The 20155-nt window shown below is 59.4% G+C and overlaps 1 protein-coding gene across 1 annotated transcript in view; it reads right to left on the reverse strand.

Annotated features, from left to right (window-relative positions):
* Window positions 1-19499, reverse strand: part of Fbn3 (fibrillin 3) — a 58867-nt gene extending 39368 nt beyond the window's left edge. Inside the window, exons 1-21 of the mRNA XM_063229108.1 lie at window positions 19442-19499; window positions 18790-18990; window positions 18380-18591; window positions 17982-18194; window positions 17293-17468; window positions 17033-17197; window positions 16034-16269; window positions 14772-14969; window positions 14538-14663; window positions 14322-14447; window positions 11705-11857; window positions 11399-11626; window positions 10099-10242; window positions 9397-9897; window positions 7114-7305; window positions 4582-4707; window positions 2723-2848; window positions 1416-1640; window positions 1245-1346; window positions 1020-1148; window positions 78-203 (exon numbers count right to left, since the gene is read on the reverse strand). Coding sequence (XP_063085178.1) covers window positions 78-203; window positions 1020-1148; window positions 1245-1346; window positions 1416-1640; window positions 2723-2848; window positions 4582-4707; window positions 7114-7305; window positions 9397-9897; window positions 10099-10242; window positions 11399-11626; window positions 11705-11857; window positions 14322-14447; window positions 14538-14663; window positions 14772-14969; window positions 16034-16269; window positions 17033-17197; window positions 17293-17468; window positions 17982-18194; window positions 18380-18591; window positions 18790-18990; window positions 19442-19499 — 3763 coding nt within the window. The remainder of the gene's footprint in view (window positions 1-77; window positions 204-1019; window positions 1149-1244; window positions 1347-1415; window positions 1641-2722; window positions 2849-4581; window positions 4708-7113; window positions 7306-9396; window positions 9898-10098; window positions 10243-11398; window positions 11627-11704; window positions 11858-14321; window positions 14448-14537; window positions 14664-14771; window positions 14970-16033; window positions 16270-17032; window positions 17198-17292; window positions 17469-17981; window positions 18195-18379; window positions 18592-18789; window positions 18991-19441) is intronic.
* Between the last annotated feature and the right edge of the window lie 656 nt (window positions 19500-20155).

Consider the following 20155-nt stretch of genomic DNA (forward strand, 5'->3'; position numbering starts at 1 on the left):
CACACCCTCCCATCATCTCACTCCCACAGCACTCAGACACTAACATGCTCACACTTGCACACTGGCTGCACACTCACCCTCACAGGCAGTGCCCTCGGCTGTCAGCGTGTGTCCGGGGGGACACTGGCACTCGTAGCTCCCATCCGTGTTGGTGCAGGTGCCTCCCCTGCACAGTAGTGGGTCCCTTGCACACTCGTCCACATCTGGGTGTGTGGAAAGAGTCAGAGGCTGAAGATCCTAGCTCACTGGGCAATTGGTGCCTGGACGCTCCCCACTCCCATCCCTTCCCCAACCTCAGCCCAGGATGGCCCGGGGGCTCAAGGCTTGAATGAATTTGCAGAATTGGGGCTGGGAGCTGACACCCCTGGGGTCACTGAAGGATGCCCTGAGAAGCCATCCCTTCTCTTGGGGACATGTGGGGAAACAGGCTCTGTGCTTTCCTGCAGCCTCATCACCCATCAGTGCCCTTCTTGCACACCAGCCACACACTTCTCCTTCCCCTCAGGGCTACCCCAGGGCCTTTGCACATGTTGCCTTCCAGCCTCTCTTCACCCAGGTCCCCCTCACTCCTTTCAGGGACCTCCCAAGCTCCCCAGATGCATCCTCCAGCTGCATCTTCCCATTAGTCAGTGTGTGGTCCTCTCTGTGGATTTATTTCATTAGCCTCTGTTTCTCCAGGAGCTCCAGAAAAAACGCATTGCTCTTTGGGGTAGGATGTCATACTAAGACTCAAACCCAGGGCTGCTCTACAACTGAGTTCCACCCCCAGGCCTTTTCACTTTTAAATTTTGAGACAAAGTCTGGCTAAGTTGCCCAAGTGGGCCTCAAACTTGCAAAGATCCTCCTGTTTCAGCCTCCCAACATGCTGGGACGACAGGCATTCCCTCCCCCACCCCTTCTACTCATGGCGATGCTCAGAGGCCCTGTACCCCGCAGGCCCGCAGCTCTGCCCACGCCCACATCTGCACAGCGACCTCCCGCCTGCTCGGGGAGCCCGCGTAGCCCCGGCTCCTGCTCACCCACGCAGCTCCTCATCAGCAGGGGCCCGCTCGCGTAGCCGCGGAAACACCTGCACTGGAAGCTGCCCGGGGTGTTGACGCAGGTGCCCTGGCCGCAGAGGTCGGGGGAGATGCGACACTCATCAATGTCTGCGGGGACAGGGGTGTGCGTGTGACCGAGCCCGCAGCCCGGCAGGGGCAGAGCCGGAGAGGGACCCGAAGACAGGGCGGCCCTCCGGCGCTCACCCCTGCAGCTCCTCTCGCGGGCGTCCAGGGCGAAGCCGCCGGCCGTGTTGCGGCAGGAGCCGCGGGCGCAGAGCCCTGGGAACGCCCCGCACTCGTCCACATCTGCGGGACACGCGCAGGGTCGCCCCGGGAAGCTGCCCGAGCTCCCCGACCCGGCCCGGTGGGTCGCACCTTGGTACATGGGTCGGCCTGACAGGAGGTCGTGCCCGGAGAAGCCGCGCCCTCGGGGACACAGGCTGGGGAACTCCGGGCTGTCAGGCTCCGGGCAGGACTCGCACTCGGCTCCCCACGCGGCTCCCACGGAGCAGCAGCAGACGTCCTTCCGGTACTTGCCGGGCAGGGGGACCCCGCAGTCACCCTCGCCCGGGTGCAAGAAGCAGGGCTCCAGCCTCACGTCTGCGCGGAGGGACCGTCATGGGCCCCAGCCCCCCACATCAGGAGGGTGGGAAGAGGGCCAAGGGGTGACCTCTGCATGGCGAGGCGCCGTGGCACCCCAAAGCAGCACCCGACAGGGACTAGACTGCCCGGGGCTCACTAAGTAGTGGGTACTGTTTTGAGTGCCTCAACTACTGAATCCTCTACATAAAACTGAGACGGGGCTAAGGGGCTGGGGTGGAGCTCAGTGAGGTCTGCGCCTCATGTCTCCAGCAGCAGCAAAAGAGAGAGAGAGAGACAGAGACAGAGACAGAGACAGAGATAGACAGAGCAGACAGAGACAGACAGAGAGACAGACAGAGACAGAGACAGAGACAGAGATAGAGACAGAGAGACAGACAGAGACAGAGAGACAGAGACAGACAGAGACAGACACAGAGACAGAGACAGAGACACAGAGACAGAGACAGACAGAGACAGAGACACAGAGACAGACAGAGACAGAGACACAGAGACAGAGACAGACAGAGACAGAGACACAGAGACAGACAGAGACACAGAGACAGACAGAGACAGAGACACAGAGACAGAGACAGAGACAGAGACAGACAGAGACACAGAGACAGAGACAGAGAGAGACACAGACAGAGAGACAGAGACAGAGAGAGACAGAGACAGACACAGAAACAAAGACAGAGACCCAGAGAAAGAGAGACAGAGACACAGACACAGAGACACAGAGACAGACAGACAGAGAGACAGAGACAGACAGCGAGCGAGCGACTAGGCAGGGTTCACACGCCTGTCATCCCAGTACTGGGCTCCACGCCCAGCCCCTTCTCAGTCGTTGAATGACTTCACAGGACCTTGTTTCCAAATTAAAAAACATACAGGGACCCTGGGAAGTAGCTCAGGGTGGAAGCCCTGGGTTCAATCCCCCAGGACCACAAGAGCAACACAAAATAGAAAGTAAGGGGGCCTCTCCTAAGCCAGCGTCAGAAGTAGGGTCTCATGAGATCGTGGCAGGGGCAGTGACAGACAGAAAGCAGTGAATTCTCGGGGTGAACTACAGGTCTGGGGGGGGGGGCGGCCTGCAGACTCACCCACACACCCGCGGCCCAAGGCGTCCAGCGACCATCCCAGGGAGCACTCGCAGAGGAAGGAGCCCTCGGTGTTGATGCAGCGCCCGCTCCAACACTCGCCCGGGAAGGATTCGCACTCGTTCACATCTGGGGGGGTCAGGAGGGGGTGCTGAGGCCCTGCCGGCTGTTCCTCTGAGGGTTCAAGGAGCCCCAGCTGTCCTTGGAGAGGACAGATGGGGACCATGGCAGGGCCATGGGATCCCTGGAAGCCTGGGAAATGAATGTTTCTTTTTTGACAGTCTCAATATGTCATCCAGACTGGCCTTGAACTCGTGTAGCTCAGACGATCCTCCTGCCTCAGCCTCCGGAGTGTGGCACTGCAGGAGTGTGATGCCATACCGGGTTTAGACTGCAAAGTGTTGCCAGTGAGGAGCCCCCGTGCATTAGACACACCTGGCCCAGTGTGGGTCCTTATTTGTCATTGCGAGTCAGGCCCCTGGGGCTCCTAAGAGACTCCCTATAGACGGGGGACCCCTTCATCATCTCCTGTAGTGCCTCACGGAACTCAGGGGAGCTCCTGAAGGTCATCTCAAGGGCTGCAGCTTGCTGTCTTCAGCCTGCCCCGCTTTGCTGTGAATTGTTGCTTCTCTGGGATGAGCCTCTGCATGGGTCGCCCTGCCTGAGCACGGACCGAAACCTCTACACACTGGGAGCTAAAAAACCTTTCCTCTTTTGACTGTCGGTCTCGGGTATTTTGTCTCAGCAATGAGAAAAGTCTAACTAAGATGCTTGTGTTATTATTCCAAAGGGTGTTGACACGGGGAGAGAGGAGCAGTCAGGTGAAAGACCCGAGACGGACGAGAACGGATGAGGACAGAGAGCGCAGCGTCTGGGAGACTCCGCGGCTTGGGTTTTATGATCGCTTCTTAACGCCACCATTTCAAAGCCCAGAGCAGCTTCTCATCACAGCTCGGCCTTTTTGCTAACCGGTTCCTACCCAGGAGCCACCAAGAGTCACCTCATCAGAACCAAGACGGTCCTGTGACCCGGGAAACGCAAGGGCTGAGGGGCTCTGTGTCGGGAGCTGCGGTTAAAGACCAACCAGCTCGCAGGACAGAAGGCATCTGTCCCTACCGTCCTCCCCGCTTGGGTCACAGGGAGCTTAGGAGCTCTCTGCTGGGCGGGGCACGGAGGCTGGGCATGTGTTTTTCCCTGCAAACCCCAGGATCAGAGCACCCATGCATGAAGGCCAACGTGAGGGTCCCATGATGCACAGTGGGTAACAAGGACCCTCAAGGGAATCGTGGCATGGACAGGACTGGGGTAATGGGCAGGAGAAAAACACAGAGGCCGGGAGTGGTGGGGGCCGGAACAGGGAGCAGGGCACAGGGAGTTGGGCCATCCAGTTACTGCATGTGTGCGTGTGTGTGTGTGCACAGCACAGGTGACATATGTCGTGTGCTCAGTAATGCAGCACGCATGTCTGTTTGTACCGCACACAGCATGTATCTGAGTGTACATCTGTGTGCACACTATATGCAGTGTGCATATCTGAGTGTGTGTGCATGTGCACAGTATGAGTGTGCACACTATATGCAGGGTGCGTATGATATGCAGGGTGCAAAACAGTGTACATGTGTGTGCTGCATGCAGTGTGTCTGAGCATGTGCGGACTACATGCAGTGTACACACTGAGTGTGTGTATATCTGCATGAGTACACACTACATGTCCCGTGTATGTGTGAATAAAGGTACACACAGGCTTTCAGCCTGCATGTGCCCATTTGTGCACAGGCCACCCACTGCGTGGATATCTAAGCATGTGTGTGTGCAACCTGTACGTGCACATGCACTGTGTGAAGCGTGCCCAGAAGCCGTACCTTCACAGGTCTCTGTGTCCTGCCGGAAGGTGAAGCCCTGTGGGCAGGAGCAGGTGTAGCTACCCGGGCTGTTGCGGCACTGCCCGTGGTCACACAGGGAGGCGTTGAGGGCACACTCGTCCACGTCTGTGGGCAGCAGGAGAGAGGGTGAGGTCCCGCCGCACAGTGGCCCTCTCTCGAGTGTGGTCCTTGACCGTGGCGCCGGCCTGGTAACCCAGGCTGTGGGTGCAGCCGTAGCTGCTGCACAGGCCTCTGGGCCAAGGGCACAGTCGTTGATGTGTGCAGCCGGAAGAGATGCAGCTGCCCTGGCTTCCTGGGGGTCTCCGCAAGCCAGCCCCACAGCCCAGGGCAGGGGGTGCAGCCCAGACCCCACCTCACTTCTCCCTAAACTTGGCTTTCTCAGCCTCAGCAGGCTGGCACTGGAGCCACACCGCTCTTGGCCACAGGGGACCGTGCCGCGCGGTCCAGGGTATCGGAAGTCACCCTGTAACACCCTGTCCATGAGATACAGCAACCCCGTTGCCCATTTCTCCAGACCGTCAAAGGCTCCCAGGGCGGGGGCAGGGAGCAGTCCTGAGTTAGGAATCTATGGATTTTGCACAGCAGCCCCATAAGGTTAAGTCACAGCCAGCCCTCTGCACCCCTGAGTAGCTCATGTGGGATTCACTGCAGGATGGAGAAAGCCCTCTCTCACTGCACCCAGGGCTCCTAGGTCATGTGGGGGCCCCGGCCACCAGGGATGACCGTGAAAGCGACCGCCATGGCTGACGTCACAGGTGCTCTCTATTCTGCACCGAGCGCTGTCCTGGAGTCTGTCCCTTCCGCACAGCAGCCCCAGCGGTCAAAGACGGTGCCCAGCCACACCCTGCTTGTCACCACAGCAGTGCGTGCTGGCCCCCAACTGCAGGGCCAGGAGGGGAACTCACTGGACCCTCCCTGCCCTGTGAAGCAGTCCAACACTACCCTGAGTTTACAAAGAGTCAGAGCACAGGGAGGGAACTCACCTGAGGTGACTCAGCCAGGGAGTTTTGGGAGCCCGGCTCCTGCACTGGAGAGGCAGCCTCTGGCCGGGGGTGGGTGGAAAACCTAGCTCTATCCCAAGCCTTTGCACTTCTGCTCGGGCATAAAAACTGTACCAGGAAGAGCCAGAGTGGGGCCACATCTTCTTTTATTTGTATGTAATGTTTTTATGCCCCGTGCAGAGTTGGTATATAGCAGGTTAATTTCTTTTCCGCCCCTTGACCACAGTTCAATCTCGTGATCATCTTTCCACCTGAGAAAGAGCTCGCTCTCTCTGCTTCCTGTCATCGACCTCTTATTTTGCTCTTTATCTATAATTTGGGTTTCTCACATAACAGAAACCATGCGACAGTTAAGCTTACATGCCTGATTTATTTCACTTAACACTATGGTTTTTGTTTTGGTACCAGGAATTGAACTTAGGACCCTGTGCTTGCCAGGCAGGCACTTATGCCACTGGGCTACATCGCTGGCCCAACACTACGGTCTTAATGTGCAGCCCTTCCCTACACATGACTCAAGCTAAACCTTCTTTATGACAGTGTAGTATTCCATTGTATATAAATCCCATATTTTCTTTTTCCATCCATCTGTTGATGGGTATACAGGCCACTTCAATAATTTAGCTATTATGGTGCTGCTACCAACATGGGTATGTATGGATTCCCATGGTACGAGGATTTGAACTCTTACAGGAAGATACCTAGAAGGGGAAGAGCTGGATCAAGAGGAATTTGTAGCATTGGCTGTTTGAGGACCCTCCACAGTTACACTCCACCCACAGTGGAGAAGGGCTTTTCCCACCTGTGGTCCCTCCAGCGTGGTTATCAAATAAGCAAGCAGAGACGCCCGCACAGGGAATCTCCCTTCTCAGTACCCACTTCACAGCAAAGACCCCTGGGCTGAGGCCTCTGGGCCTCAGGCGATCCCTGTGGGGGATCACAGAGGGGTTCAATGGGAAATGGGGCCCCGGAGGGAAGGAAATCTAGGAGGGAGCCCAGGCTTCTCCCCAAGTCTCTGTCTAGCCTGGGTGCATCACACCCCTCTCTGTTCCTGTGTGGGTGTCCTGGCCCGGGGACCACAAGGCGACATGACCGGGGGACAGATAATCAAGTGTCAGCGAGGGATTAGGGTGGAGTCTCATTCAAAAGGACCAGCGTCCCTCTAAGTGGAAAATTCACACGGGCGTGCACACGTGGATGCACACACAGGAGTGCACACACACACATAGGTCCTGTGTGAACATGGCAGAGACTTCTACAAGCCCACACCGCTGCCACTGATCGACACCAAACCATGGGACAGGAGGGGACAAGAAACATTCAGAGGGAAGCAAGCACCCTGGCCTATGCGGTGTCACCCTCTGGAATCCCAGCACTCTGGGAGGCTGAGCCAGGAGCTCCCCAAGTTCAAGCCCAGCCTGCAGTCTCTAGCAAGACACAGCAGGGGCCCGTCCCTCCGCCACTCGGTCTCAGCCTCTCCTCCTCCTTCCAGGACTGAGTCGGAATAAACCTCTGAGGCTGAAGCCAGTGGGACTGGGATTCACAGTCACGGCAGCCACAGCGACACTGCCCACCTCTGCCAGGCCGTCCTCCCCCGGGCCGCAGCAGTCCTCCCCGGGCCGCAGTGTGAGCGGCTGGGTCCCGAGTACCCAGAACACCGCGATGATGCCCAGCCCACCGCTGCAGAGCACCTGGGATTCAGCTGTCGGGTTCCAGAGCAGGAAACTGGGGCCAGGAGAATCCGCAGGCGAGGCGCGGTCACACCCTCTGCTGGCTTTTCTTTCTCTTCCCCTCTTCCTCCTCTCCTCCTCCATTCTCTTCCCATCGCTTTTCTCTCCCCATCTTTTATGGGGCTCTTTTTCACCTTCTCTTCCTCCTCTTCCTCCCCCTCACCTCCCTCCCGCTCTCCTCCCCACTCCTTTCTTCTTATTTACTGGTTTTTGGAGACAGTCTCACTGTGTACTCCAGGCTGGCCTTGAACTCACAGTGATCCTCCTGCCTCAGCCTCCCAAGTCCTGCGGTGACGAGTGTACACCATCATCACGCTGGGCAACCAGACTTTAAACCACCTGGAAGCGACTTAGAAGACCTAAAGCAATGTGAATGCTACTCAATGGTTACCACGCAGCATTCTTCAGGAAGTTAAAACAAGATAAAAACCTTCCGCGCCTCAGTGAGGGGCGCAGTCTATTTTCTGAATGTCCTGGATCCAAGTGTGGTTCAATCTGCAGATGTGAGAGCCCCAATACAGGAAGCCGCTCAGGGAGCTGCCCGGGGGCGTGACGAGTGCCCACCTGGTCAGGCGGCACCTTGAGTCCTGACATTCGGTGAGTGCTCCACAGATACTTATTGCAAACATGAAAACGATTGCACAAGATCAGAAATACCCTGAAAGCCACTCAGCTGTTTAAGTGGCTAAAATGCAGAAATGATGCCATGTGGGTTTGTTTGTTTGTTTGTTTGGTGCCGGGGATCGAACTCAAGACCTCAAGCTTGCCAGGCAGGCTCTTACACCGCTGAGCATGCACCCAGCCCCTGCCATGTGTATTTTGCCAGGGTTTTAAAAATGCAGCAAACATCGAATAAACGAACCCAGTCACTGGGGTGCAGGTTTGTAATTCCAGCTGCTGTTGGGAGGCTGAGGCAGGAAGATCACAAGTTCAAGGCCAGCACAAGCAATTTTGCAAGACCTTATCTCAAAAACAACAATTAGAGAAAGTTTGCCTACGTAGCTTGGTGATAGAATAGAGCCCTGGATTTCATCCCCAGTACTGGGACCAAAAAAAAAAAAAAAGAAAAGAAATTAAGCAGATGGGGTGGTGGTTTCACCACACTGGAAATCTACTAGATTCCATCAAATGGTTCAGTTACAAAGGGTGAAAACGATGCATTTTACCTTATGTATCCTTTGCTGCAATAAAATAAAGCAAAACAAAACAAAAAAAACCCTTAAAATACAGTAAATGAAGGGACCGGGTATAGTGGGGCACACCTATATTCCCAACACTCAGCAGGCTGAAGCAGGAGGATTCCCCAGAGCTCAAGGCCAGCTGCTTAGTGAGACCCTGTCTCAAAAATAAAAATCGCACATGAACATTCACAATGTTACTATCACTAATAGCACAGAGCAGACACAATCCCGAGGGCCATCCATGGATGAAAAGGGTGAACACAGCATGTCCCACCTATACGATGGACTATTAATCAGCCATGAACAAGAACAAAACGATGGACTATTAATCAGCCATGAACAAGAACAAAACACTGAAGAGGCCAGACATAAAAGACCACCTAGTGTGTCAGTCCATGTATAGGAAATGTCCAGAATAGGCAAACCCACTGGGACAGGAAGAGGACACCCCCATGTCTCGGCCAGGGAAGAGGAGGGGAGATCACAAAGGATTGATGGACATGGGCTCTATCTCTGAGGTAAGAGACCCTTTAAACTTAAATCACAGTGGCGTTCGTAAACCCTATCCCAATATTAAAGACTGTGATTTGGTTGTTGCTGATTTGGGGCAAGATCTCATTGTGTGTACCAGCCTGGCTTTGAACTCGGTAGGTCGTGCAGGCTGGCCTCAAACTCACAGCGATCCTCCTGCCTCAGCCTTCCAAGTGCTGGGATCCCAGGCGGGCACCCCCATGCCTGACTTTAAAAACTGGTTGATTTTATTATGTATGAATCATGCATTAATAAAAATACTAAGTTTTTTTTCAAATGAATGACCAGAAGTGATAAAATCCTTCCACCCGGAGAATTTAAGGCTGACCCTCTCAGACAGAAGAGACTAACCAGGCAGGCCAGGGAAGGAGCTCAGCCACAAAGGAGCTGCCTGGCAAGCACAAGGTCCTGAGCTCGACTTCCAGTACCAAACCAACAACAACCAAAAAACTACAGTGCAGAGCCTCCCCCGCGCTGGGGTACCAGCCCACGCACACCGGGAGCAGAGGCCGGGCGCTCTCCAAGGTCCTGACCCGCCCAGCCCGCAGCCCCGCTGTCTCGGCCTCCCTGGTCCCAGGAGCACACAGTTGACCGCCCATAAATCCCCGTGGAGGAGGACAGGGGACCCTGGTACCCGAGCTGCAATGCTGGGGGCTGAGAGGGGAGCAGGGAGACCCCACAGGGAGGGCACAGTGAGGGCGCAGGGCCGAGGTCTCCACTCACCCACGCAGCTCTTGCCGTCGGGGCTCAGCTCGAAGCCCACGCTGCACACACACCGGAAGCTGCCCTCCGTGTTGACGCAGCGGCCCAGGCGGCAGAGGCCACTGCCGCCACCGACACACTCGTCCACGTCTGGGGGCAGCAGACGGGCAGTCAGTGGGGGTGCACAGCGTGTGGCCAGCCTTGCCAGCGTGGCCGGGCAGCCCTGGTGGCCCTGGCAGTACCAGGGGCGTTGAGGGGAGCTGCTGGTGCACTCACCCACAACTGCGGGTAGAGGACCTCGAGCCTGCCCGCCACGCGTGTCCACCCCGCACCCCGGCCACGGCAGCTCACCGATGCACACGCCCCGCCCGTCCAGGGAGTAACCGGGCTTGCACTCGCAGCGGTAGCTGGAGGGGGTGGGCAGGCAGCGGCCGTTGGGGCACAGGTCGGTGAAGTGGTGACAGACGTTGCCCGTCTGGTTCAGGGTGGCTGTACCTGCAGACAGGGCCGCTGGGCCCCGAGGCGTCATCAGAGGCCTGTCCCGCTCCTGTGCCCCAGCTCTGCCGCTGACATCTAGACTCACATCAGAGACCGAGACCTCATGCCAGGCCTGGGGCCTCACTGTGGAGTAGGAGCCTCCAGAGCCAGGTCCAGGACGCCACCCCAGCTCAGAGACCCAGACTCAGGTTGGGACTCAAGGCCCAGATTCCCTAAGGAGCCAGATTCCCAACTCCGAGCCAGGCGCCAGAGTCCTTTTATGAGAGGCACCTCCACACATGCCCCCAGCCCTCTCCCCTCAGTCCTGACGATGGAACTCAGGGCCTCTCCCACTGAGCCACACCCCAGTCTCTTTGTAATTTTTTAATTTTGAAGAAATGCCTATGTAACCCAGAGGAGCACCCGGCCCCCCTTAGACTTTAACTCCCGGGGTGATTTATAACACTTGACACAATGTACCCACTCTGCACAGAGCGGTGTTAATGTTTCATTTAGGGAACACCGAGGAGAAGGGGTCTGTGCACAGCCAATGTGTGCAAATTCTTTTTCCCAGAATATTGGGCACTAGGTCAGATCCTAGCATGTGGACTTCTCAGTCACAGAACTGATTACACAGAGCTGACTAGACTTTTGTCCCTCCTGAGGCAGGAGCCAGGTCGAGGGCAAGTCGACAAGAAGGCACAGGACAGAGAACCGAGAAACCAGACGGACACAAGGATGAGGACGTGGAGGTGTCAGAAAGCCAAGAGGTAAAGGTCACCTTGTACCGTCATGCGCCCAGCAGGCCCTGGCTGCCTCCCAGCTGGTCTGCACCAAAGTTTTCACCTGACTTCCTGAACACTCTGCATCACCAAAACCCCTCACCCAGAAGGGCAAAGTCGGGTAACCCGTGACTCCTGTCAGTCCCGACCTTCCACAGCTGGACTCAAGAGACCTAGGCCACTGCCTGTCCCTGAGGGCCCGGGAACTCTCCTCCCCGGCCCGCTCAGGTTCAGGGGGTCCTTAAGATTTTAACACGGTTTCTGCGGTGACTCTTTCTGAGCACCCTTCTCATTCCCATGGGGCAGACCAAGAATGTGGAAACCACTCTCCCAGGACCCCCCATGTGCTGACACTACCGTCCAGCCCAGCAGTCCAGCTCCGGAGCACTGACCTCTCCCTCGGTCCAGAGGTCCCCCTTCCAAGTCCCGAGCCTCACCCACGTGGGAGTTAACAGGGCCTGGGCGGGGGACCCCACGCCCACTGGATCCGTAGGGGCCGTGTGGTGCAGGCCCCAGGGCAGGACCCCTGCCGCTGGACTGGAAGCCTGGGAAAGCAGGGAGAGGACCCAGGTGGGCAGTCGGAGGCAGAACCCCCTGGACACACAGCCGCTGGAATCCATCTGCAGAGACAAAGGGTTGGAGGCCAGGCCCTCGGTCCCGTCCAGGACACCCCACCATGCGCCCCAGCTGGCACTCACCCGAGCCCCTGGGGGGACACAGCTCTGGGGCTGAGCCAGCCGCCCAGCACTGGCCCCCATCGCAGCAACACTGCCTGCGGGTGTAATGGCCGAGGAGGTCCACAGCACAGCGACCCCCAAAGAGCACCAAGAAGCAGGTGCCCCTGCGGAGATCTGCAAGAGGGCCCAGGGTAGGGCTGTCAGTGCCGGGCAGGGGCTGGGTTCCAACCCAGCAGCCAGGCCTGAGGGTGCACACTGGTCACCCCCAGCACTCTCAGGAGGCGGAGGCAGGAGTATCACAAGTGAATTCCCAGTCCGGACAACTGGGTGAGTTAGCATGGAACTCAGTGTGAAGGCCGTGGGTTCAAATCCCAGTACCAGGGAAAGAGAAACACAGCTGTACCTGCACTGCCTGTAGAAAGGATCTCCTTACCTACCTGCGCCTCAGTTTCCCTATTATGAAAATGAAGACACTCCAAGCCCCCACCCTACCTCAGAGGCGTGCCATCCAGATCAGATGGAAAGCCTGGCACCTGGCTGACCTCTGCTGACTGGCCTCTTACTCCCCAGCTTTCCAAATCAACACAGGGAGGTGCATTTGGGCTTTTTCCAGACCAGCGTTCCAACCTCAGGAGCTGGCACTGACAGTGAGCTCCCTGTCGAAGCAGGTATGCAGCCCCACTGAGGGTGACTCCTCGGAGGGTGGGGGAGGCCCAGCGGGAAATTGGATAGGAATGCCAGGATTCTCGCCTACGTCTTGCAGCGCTGGCCTTGGATATGAGAGAGGCACCTAAGAGACCGTGCAGTGAACGGTCTCATAAAAACAATGTGGGGACAGCCACAGCCCGTGGAGACTGAGGCAGAGGCTCCTACAGGAGAACCAGGGACACTCATCTACTTCCCGCCAAGCCCTCGGGTCCCACAGTGTTACTTGGTGGTCAGATTTCTCAGACTGTGACATGCACAGTGCTTATTTTTAGTTTCAAACCCCACCAGTCTTGGCCAGAGGCCCACAGCGGAGAAACCCCTCCCGCCAGCCAGGGGTGCTGCTGGTACCGCGCCTGCCCTGCCTGAGTTGGGAGGAAACCGCTCAGATGTTTCCACCTCCCTCCCACAGCCCCTACCCCGTGCACCTAGGCCCTCTGGGTGTGTGGGGGGCCAAGTCTCTCCCCTCCTTCCCTCTAGGCATCATGGTACCTGAGAGGGGCCCGGCCTGCCCAGATGAGGAGCGGTCCACAGACCGTTCAAGGTTGCCTAGCTGCGGGTGTCCAACCCAGGGGAGCTAACAAGCGGCTAGCTGCCTCTCCAGCAGAGAAGACAGGGTACGCACATTTCTGAGAACAAGGCCCCCACCCCGCCCTCCTCCAAGTCCTTGCCTCAGCTTCCCTGGGGTCTCAGAGCCTTCGATCACCATTGCTATTATCCCCCTTTTACGGCTAAGAAAACTGAGGCACAGAGAGAGCGCTTAGGTTAACCACCCAGGGTCACACACAGAGCCTGGGATGCCCCGGGAAGCAGCCAGAGCTCCAGGACCCTAACCAAGGCCCATGTCTGGAGGTAACCAGATTTGGCTTGGGGCCTGCAGTAGTCTGGGAGGGGGATGCACCTAGAGGCAACCAACCCCTCGCCAGCCAAGCTGGCGCCCAGAAGGTGGAGACCCACAAAGTCTGGAAGTGGCCACAGAGCGCTGGCCCAGGTCCAAACACAATATCCCCAGCCCTGCCCGGTACAGCCCAGCCGGAGGGGCCCCGGGTGATGCTGGGAAACTGCCAGGCCCCCTCCCCTCTCTCTAAACCAGGACCCAGCCCCCACCTCCAGCATGCACGTTTCCTGCTAGCCCTGGCAGCTCTAGGCAACTCCTACAGCCTGGGGACCTGCTGTTGGGAGTCTCCCTGCTGGGTGGGAGCCACCAGGGCAGGAAGAGGGGTCTGGGGAGCTGGGTGTGGGCATTTCTCTGTTCTGCACTTATTGAGTTCACTCTCCTTTCTAAGCCTCAGTTTACCCATCTTAGAAATGGGGTGGAGGGGAGATAAAAGATGAGGTGCTCTTGAGTCTTTAGGGTTGGAAAAATGGATAGAGAAACAGTGGTGGAAGACAGAAAGGATGAAGAATAGAAGAGCATAAGGATGGATGCTAGAGTGTGGGGAAGGGGCACAGAGATGGAGGCTAGAGGGTCTGAGAGGGGCATAGAGATGGAGGCTAGAGGGTCAGAGGGGCATAGATAGAGATGGAGGCTAGAGGGTCAGAAGTGGGACACAGACATAGTCAAAAGTGGGCAGAGAGGTCTAGGCCAAAGGGCCAGAGGGTGGGGATGGGTCAGTGATCCAGACAGGAAGAGTCTAAGGGGCGGGGGTCATGGAGACGGGGTGATTGTGGAGCCAAGCGGCCAACGTAGGAGAGCAGAGTGCTAACAGGCACAGAGAAGCTGACTGGGGTCCCAGAATAGGGTCCACACCAGCACAGAGGCCGATGGGTAGGGAGCCAGCCAGCCATCAGGGAGGAAATGGGTCCAGAAAGGAGAGGGGCAGAGAGAGCGGGGGGCTAGAGAGCGGAGGACCCCTGTTTCGGAGCCGGCTGCACAAGGCGTCTGTCTCTGTGACCCCACCCTGTCCGCCGCCAGCCGGCTCGCCCACCTCACCCAGGCAGCGCGTGCCATCCAGGCTGCTGGCAAAGCCTCGGGGACAGGTGCACGTGTAGCTCCCGACTGTGTTAGTGCAGTGGCCCCCGGAGCACAGGCTCGGGACACTGAGACACTCGTCCAGATCTGCAAAGGCAGAGGCAGTCAGACCCCCGGCCGGCCCTGCCCGGCTGGAACCCTCCGCTGCCCTGCAGAAGAGGTCCGGGTCTCCCACACCTTCACACATCACGCCACTCGCACTGAGCCGGTGTCCGGGTGGGCAGCGGCACTCGAAGGAGCCCACAGAGTTCACGCAGGTGCCCCCCTGGCACAGCCCCGGGATGGCCCGGCACTCATCCACATCTGCAGAGAAAAGTTCAGCACGGGAGTGAGAGGCCCATCGGCGGGAGGAACCAAGGCTGCTGAGGGCTCCCCAGGGCCTCCGCGTCCCCTCAGCACCCCAAGACTGACCTTGACAGGCCCCCGTGTGGATGTTAAGAAGGAAGCCTCGGCGGCAGGGGTGTGGCTGCGGAGGGCAGAGCTCGCACGGGAGGCCCCAGGCCTGGCCCACGGTGGCACAGCAGAGCGCTCTGGTGCACACGAGGCCGGTCAGCCGGTGCTGGCACCCCTCGGGTCCCCCTTGGCTAAAGCAGGGCCCTGTCCGGTAGTCTGCAAGGCACAAAGACAGCTAGCCACAGAGCCAGCCCCTCTGCATCTACACGCCAGGCTTTTCCCTAACCGTGAGCCTCCTCTGTTCATGCTGTCCCCTTGCTGGATAGAACGTCTTCCTCCCCTTCCCTACCTAATGAACTCTTATTCACTCCTCAACACTCTTTTCTTTTAACGCATTCCAAAACTAACCCCCCAAGTGTGGCTATGGTCTCTGCACCCACAAAGCTCAGCATATGTCTGGACCGGCCTCCCTCTCACAGGGATCTGCTTACCTGAGTCTCACTCACAAGCACACACCTAGCTCTCCTGAGTCTCCCAGATTTTGGTGACCTCCCTTCTGCCCAAGAGTTCTGGGCTCCACAATACACCCTGGAACCCCAGAACCCAGCCCGAGGTGGCCCCAGTGGCTTCCCCTACGACTCCCCGTCTCCACCCAGCAAATGTTTCCCATAAGTGAGCTGGCGCGGAACCAGAGAGCCCACAGCCACGCCCACCCCAGCCAAATCGGGGAGGGGGTGCAGAGACCCCAGAGCCTCGCACAGCCCTGCCCTCCACCCTCTCAGGTTTGCTCTCCTCAGCCTCCTGGGGCTTCCCTCTGTCACCTCGCACTCAGGCGACCCCACTCACTCAACCCACGGGCTGCTGTGAAGAGCCGGGCTTCCAGGAAAGGGCGCCCGTCCGTCTGTCCATCGCGTGGGCCACCCCCTGAGATTCAGCAGAGGGGGCTCCTCCTCCGGGAAGCCCTCTGCACTGCTGTCCCCCGAGCCCCCAGCCTCTGCAGCCTTCCTGCCCCGCCCCACTGCCGCCCCAGCCCTGGGGTCTGTTGTGTTTCCAGATGGCTTCCTGCTGCCTCTTGGATGCCAGGCTTTTCCCTAGCAGGCTCCAAAGCCGGGCCCTGCTCAGAGCCAGCGAGTAACAGGTGTTTTGGAGCAAAGGAAAGAGCTGTCTTCAGGCCGCCCCAGAGGCGGGACAGCGGCAGCGGGACCCTCTGGTCCCCTTCCCTCCCCTCCCGGTCCCCTTCTCCCCGTGGTCGGGGCTGTGGTCACCGTCGGGGTCAGTACCTCTCTCGCACTGCGACCCCAGGAAGCCACACACGCGGGCGCAGTGGTTGGGCCCAATGCAGCGTCCCCCGTCGTGGCAGCCATGGTCACAGACGGCTGTGGAGGGACGGGGTGGGTGACAGGGGCTCCCGCAGAAGCTGCAAGCACCGAGCAGTCTTTTCACCCAGCGGCCAGCCCGAGTGACAGGGCATGGACCAGTCCCGTGTGCCCTCCCGTCTGAGGTGCCCGGGAGCTGACTGCAGATGCTCTACACCCCCCACCCCCACGTAGCCGCTCTGGCACAGGCAGGTCCCCCCACCTCTCGGCAGCTGCCCCTGCTCACACAGTTCACCCTACACTTCGACACTGCAGACGGTGCTGCTCAGCCAGCTGGGGCCCTCCCTAGGGGTGGCCCAGGTGCCCACGGGCATCTGTAAGCTTGAGGCCCGGTCCCCCTGCCCTGCGGCCGGCTCACAGGTGCACAGGTTGGGCTGCTAGCAGAAACCCTCCCTGCAGGGGTGCCTGTGCAGGCCCCGAGTCCCGTGGCAGTCCTGCTCAGGGTGCCCAGGCTGGCGGGGAACTGAGGGGGACCCTGCCAGTCATTCCCATCTGCAACTCTGAGCATGAACAGGCGAGTCTGCACTGAGTGGGTGATGTGACCCCGGCTCTGGGATTCTGCTGGAGCCGTGGAGAGAGGCGCTTTGGAGCTAGGCTGGAGGGTGGGGTCCCTGATGCAGGGCCAGGGCCTCTCCTAGGAATGGACTCTGATTCCAAAGATAGAGAGACTGGGGGCTGGGGATACAGCTCAGCCGCACAGCACCTGCCTGGCAAGCGCGAGACTGTGAGTTTGATTCTTGGTGCCAGAAAAGAAGAGACCAAAAGCCAGGGAGCTGGCGTCAGAGATGGAAAAACGCAGAGAGACAGGGAGACCAGCGGAGAGAGGCGGGCATGGAGCCCCTGGAGGTTTAGGGCACAGTGGGAGGTCCAGGGGCCCAAGGCTGGAGGCAGGGTCAGGTCCACTAGCAAAAGGGGCTGGGTTTGCTGGCAGCTGGGGCAGAACCCACTGCCTGCACCCCGACTTCCTGATGGCACCAGCACTCACGCACGACACACTGGCTCCCACCGGGCAGCGTCCTCCAGCCAGGGCAGCAGTAGGCATGGAAACGAGAGCCACACACGTTGGGCCTTTGGGGACAGAGTGATGTGACGGGTGAGCACCTGTCCGGCCGGTGTTCCCAGGACTGTCCACCAACCCCAGGACACCCTAGGGCACTACGCACCCCTGCAGGACACTGGGGCTGCCTCGCCTCCGCACGCGGCCAGCACCTGCAGGTCCCACGGCCCTGTCCCAGTGACCGATGCCACCTGCCACACAGGATAGGGCCACCCACGCCAGCAGCAGCGGAGCCGGGGGTCCCCAGGCCATGTTGAGCCCTCCAGCACCTCTGTCTCCTTGCTAACCGGAACGTCCCCCTGGAGACTACAGAGAAGAAAGAGAGTCAGCCTTGGTGAACCCCGGTGCCACAAGCCCCTCAGAACCTGGAGCAGAGAGCAGACAGGCCGAGTGAGCCAGCAGACAGCTCCAGCCTGGCTGGAGAGCAGGCAGCAGTCAGAGCAGGCTTCCCGGGAGAGGCGCAGGGCCTGGCAGCCAAAGCAGGGTCCCGGGCAGAGGGTGCACCCCAAGGACAGAGGTGAGGAGGGCGTGGGGGGAAGGGGAGGGGACAGACAGCCAGGGAGGAGTCGCCAGAGTGGGCACAGCTGGGCCATGAGCCTCTGCTCAGCCTTCAGGGACACGAAGGGCCCTGGAGAAGCTTCAGGTGGGAGCCCCAGGAGAGGACATGGGGACCCCAAAAGCCATGGTGGGGAAGGAGGGCAGCTGGGCCATCGGTCCCGGAGCACAGGGACAGGCTGGCGGGGCCCTGAGAGGTCGCTCCTGCCGCCGGCAGGGAAGGGCCGCTCCTGGACCCACTTCGAAGATGGGCAAACTGAAGGCTGGGCAGCAGGATGGGGGCGACGCCCTCTGGCCACCAGGAGGCAACCGCTCGGTCCTGGGCAGGAGGAGTGGAAGGGGCGGGGGCCTGGACTGCTCCCCCGAGCCCCGGAAGGAGGCGGAGAACTCGGTGGCACGGAGGGCGGCCAGCCCACACGGCCTGCGGGGCCCCTTCTGGTCCCCTGCGCACTTCTGGGAGGACAGGACGCCGAGCTGGGCTGTGTGGGCGCCGACACCCCCTCTCCGGGCGCCGGCATGGAGCAAAGGTCGGACCGGATGGTCCCAAACTTTCAGAGCTGGGGAGGGGGCGTCCCGGTGGCTGCTAAGTGGACTGCGCCCCGGTGGCTGCTCCAGGCCCGCACGCCCCCTCCTCCCACCGCGGCCCGCAGGGGTGGGGACAGGGCCGGGGTCCCCAGGCTGGCCGGGGCCGGACCCGCACCCCCGGGCTCCCCGCGCCCACGCGGCTCATTCATTCCGCAAAGCCCGGGGCTGCGCGCACGAGGAGGGGGCGTCCCGGGGTCAGAGGGCTGCGCGGCCACCCGCAGGGCCCGGATGCAGGAGCCCGGGGCCACCACGCGGCCGGCCCCGCCTGCGCCTCGGGGATCAGGGCCCGGCGCCCGCGCCCGCGCCAGGGTCCGCGCGCAAAGGGACGCGGGGAGGGAGGGCACCGGCCGGCCGAGGCTGGGACTGCAAACAAAGGAATCCCCTCCCCTCCCCTCCCCTCCTCTCCTTCCCTCCCCTTCCCCCCTCCTCTCCCCTCCCCCTCCCGGGCCCGCACTTTCCCTACCTGCGGGGCGCGCACGCGGGGGCTCGCAGCGTCCGCGGTCGCGCGGGGTGCACACTGCGAGGCGGCCCTGGGGGGCCCGGGGCTGGAAGGCGGGGCTCGAGGCCGACCCCACCGCCTGCGCTCCCGGCCCGGAGTGGGCGCGGAGGAGTGGGGGAGGCGGGCGCCTTCGCACCTCGGAGCAGGGGGGCCCCCCATCCAGGGCTTGGAGGGGGAGGGGAAAGGGAGGGCTGGGGGGCTGAGGGGGCGCGGGGGGCGCGGTTTGGAGAACTTTTTGGTCGGAGGTGGGAGGAAGAGCCGGGCGGGGCGGTGCCTGAGCTCACCTGGGAGCCCCTCCAACACCCCATCCCCCCATCCCCCGCCTTCTCCCGAGCGCCTCCCCTGGTTCGGAGTGGACAATTCCGGGGTGAGGCCGCGAACTATGTCTGGATCCCGGGGCACTTCCCCAAATCAGGTACAGCACTAGGCCCAGCGAGATGCGTGGCGTGAGGAGAATAAAGGTCCGCATGGCTTCCATCTGAGTCTCAACGTGAAGCCTCAGAGAATTTGGGAAATAAATGGACACTGAACTCTCTTGAAGTCCCCGGGGCCAGGCTCCTGCGAGGCAGCGCCTTGTCAGGAATTTACTCACTCAACAAAAACTTTGCTTCCCCACCTGTGTAAACAGTCGACACCACCCAGGGGCCGGGCTCAAACTGTGGGTTGGACTTCATCAGGCGAACTCCTGAGCAGCTGGCAGAACCCAGCTCGAAAAGCCCCTCTCAAGCCCTGAATTGCTGGTTGGTTTTAATAAGTTCTTAAAGCACACTGCGCTGAACATGCCTCCCTCGTAACTTCTGGAACTTGATAAAAAGTACGGGAGTTGGAGCCAGTACTTGTCGAATGTTTACAGCTTGTGCAGTTTGTTGCTAAGAGTTTCATATCCATGATCTTGTTTAATCACCAGAAAATCCTGTGAGGGACTTTTGCAGTGCCGGGGCTTGAGTCCAGGACTGTTGCACTGAGTTACATCCCCAGCTCTCTTTTTTTGTTTTTTGTTTTTTGTTTTTTTTGTTTTTTTTTGTTAAATCACTAAATTGCTCAGGCTGGACTGGAACTTGAGACCTTCCTGCCTCAGCCTCCCAGAACACTGGGATCACAGTAGGAGCCACCACCATTCCTAAAATCCCCACTGTAGCCAGACACAGTGATGCATGCCTATAACTCCAGCCACTCAGAAGGCTGAGGCAGGAGGATAATCAGCCCTAGCAACTTACTAGAACTGTCTAAAATAATAATAATAATAATAATTTTTTAAAGTGCCAAAGATGTAGTTCAGCGGTAGAGCGCCTGCAATTCAAACCCCAGGTGTGGCGGTGCTCGCCTGTCC

The sequence above is a fragment of the Cavia porcellus genome, unplaced genomic scaffold (assembly GCF_034190915.1).
Source record: "Cavia porcellus strain 051 isolate PalLab524CR breed Dunkin Hartley unplaced genomic scaffold, mCavPor4.1 scaffold_17, whole genome shotgun sequence".
NCBI classification, from domain to species: domain Eukaryota; kingdom Metazoa; phylum Chordata; class Mammalia; order Rodentia; family Caviidae; genus Cavia; species Cavia porcellus.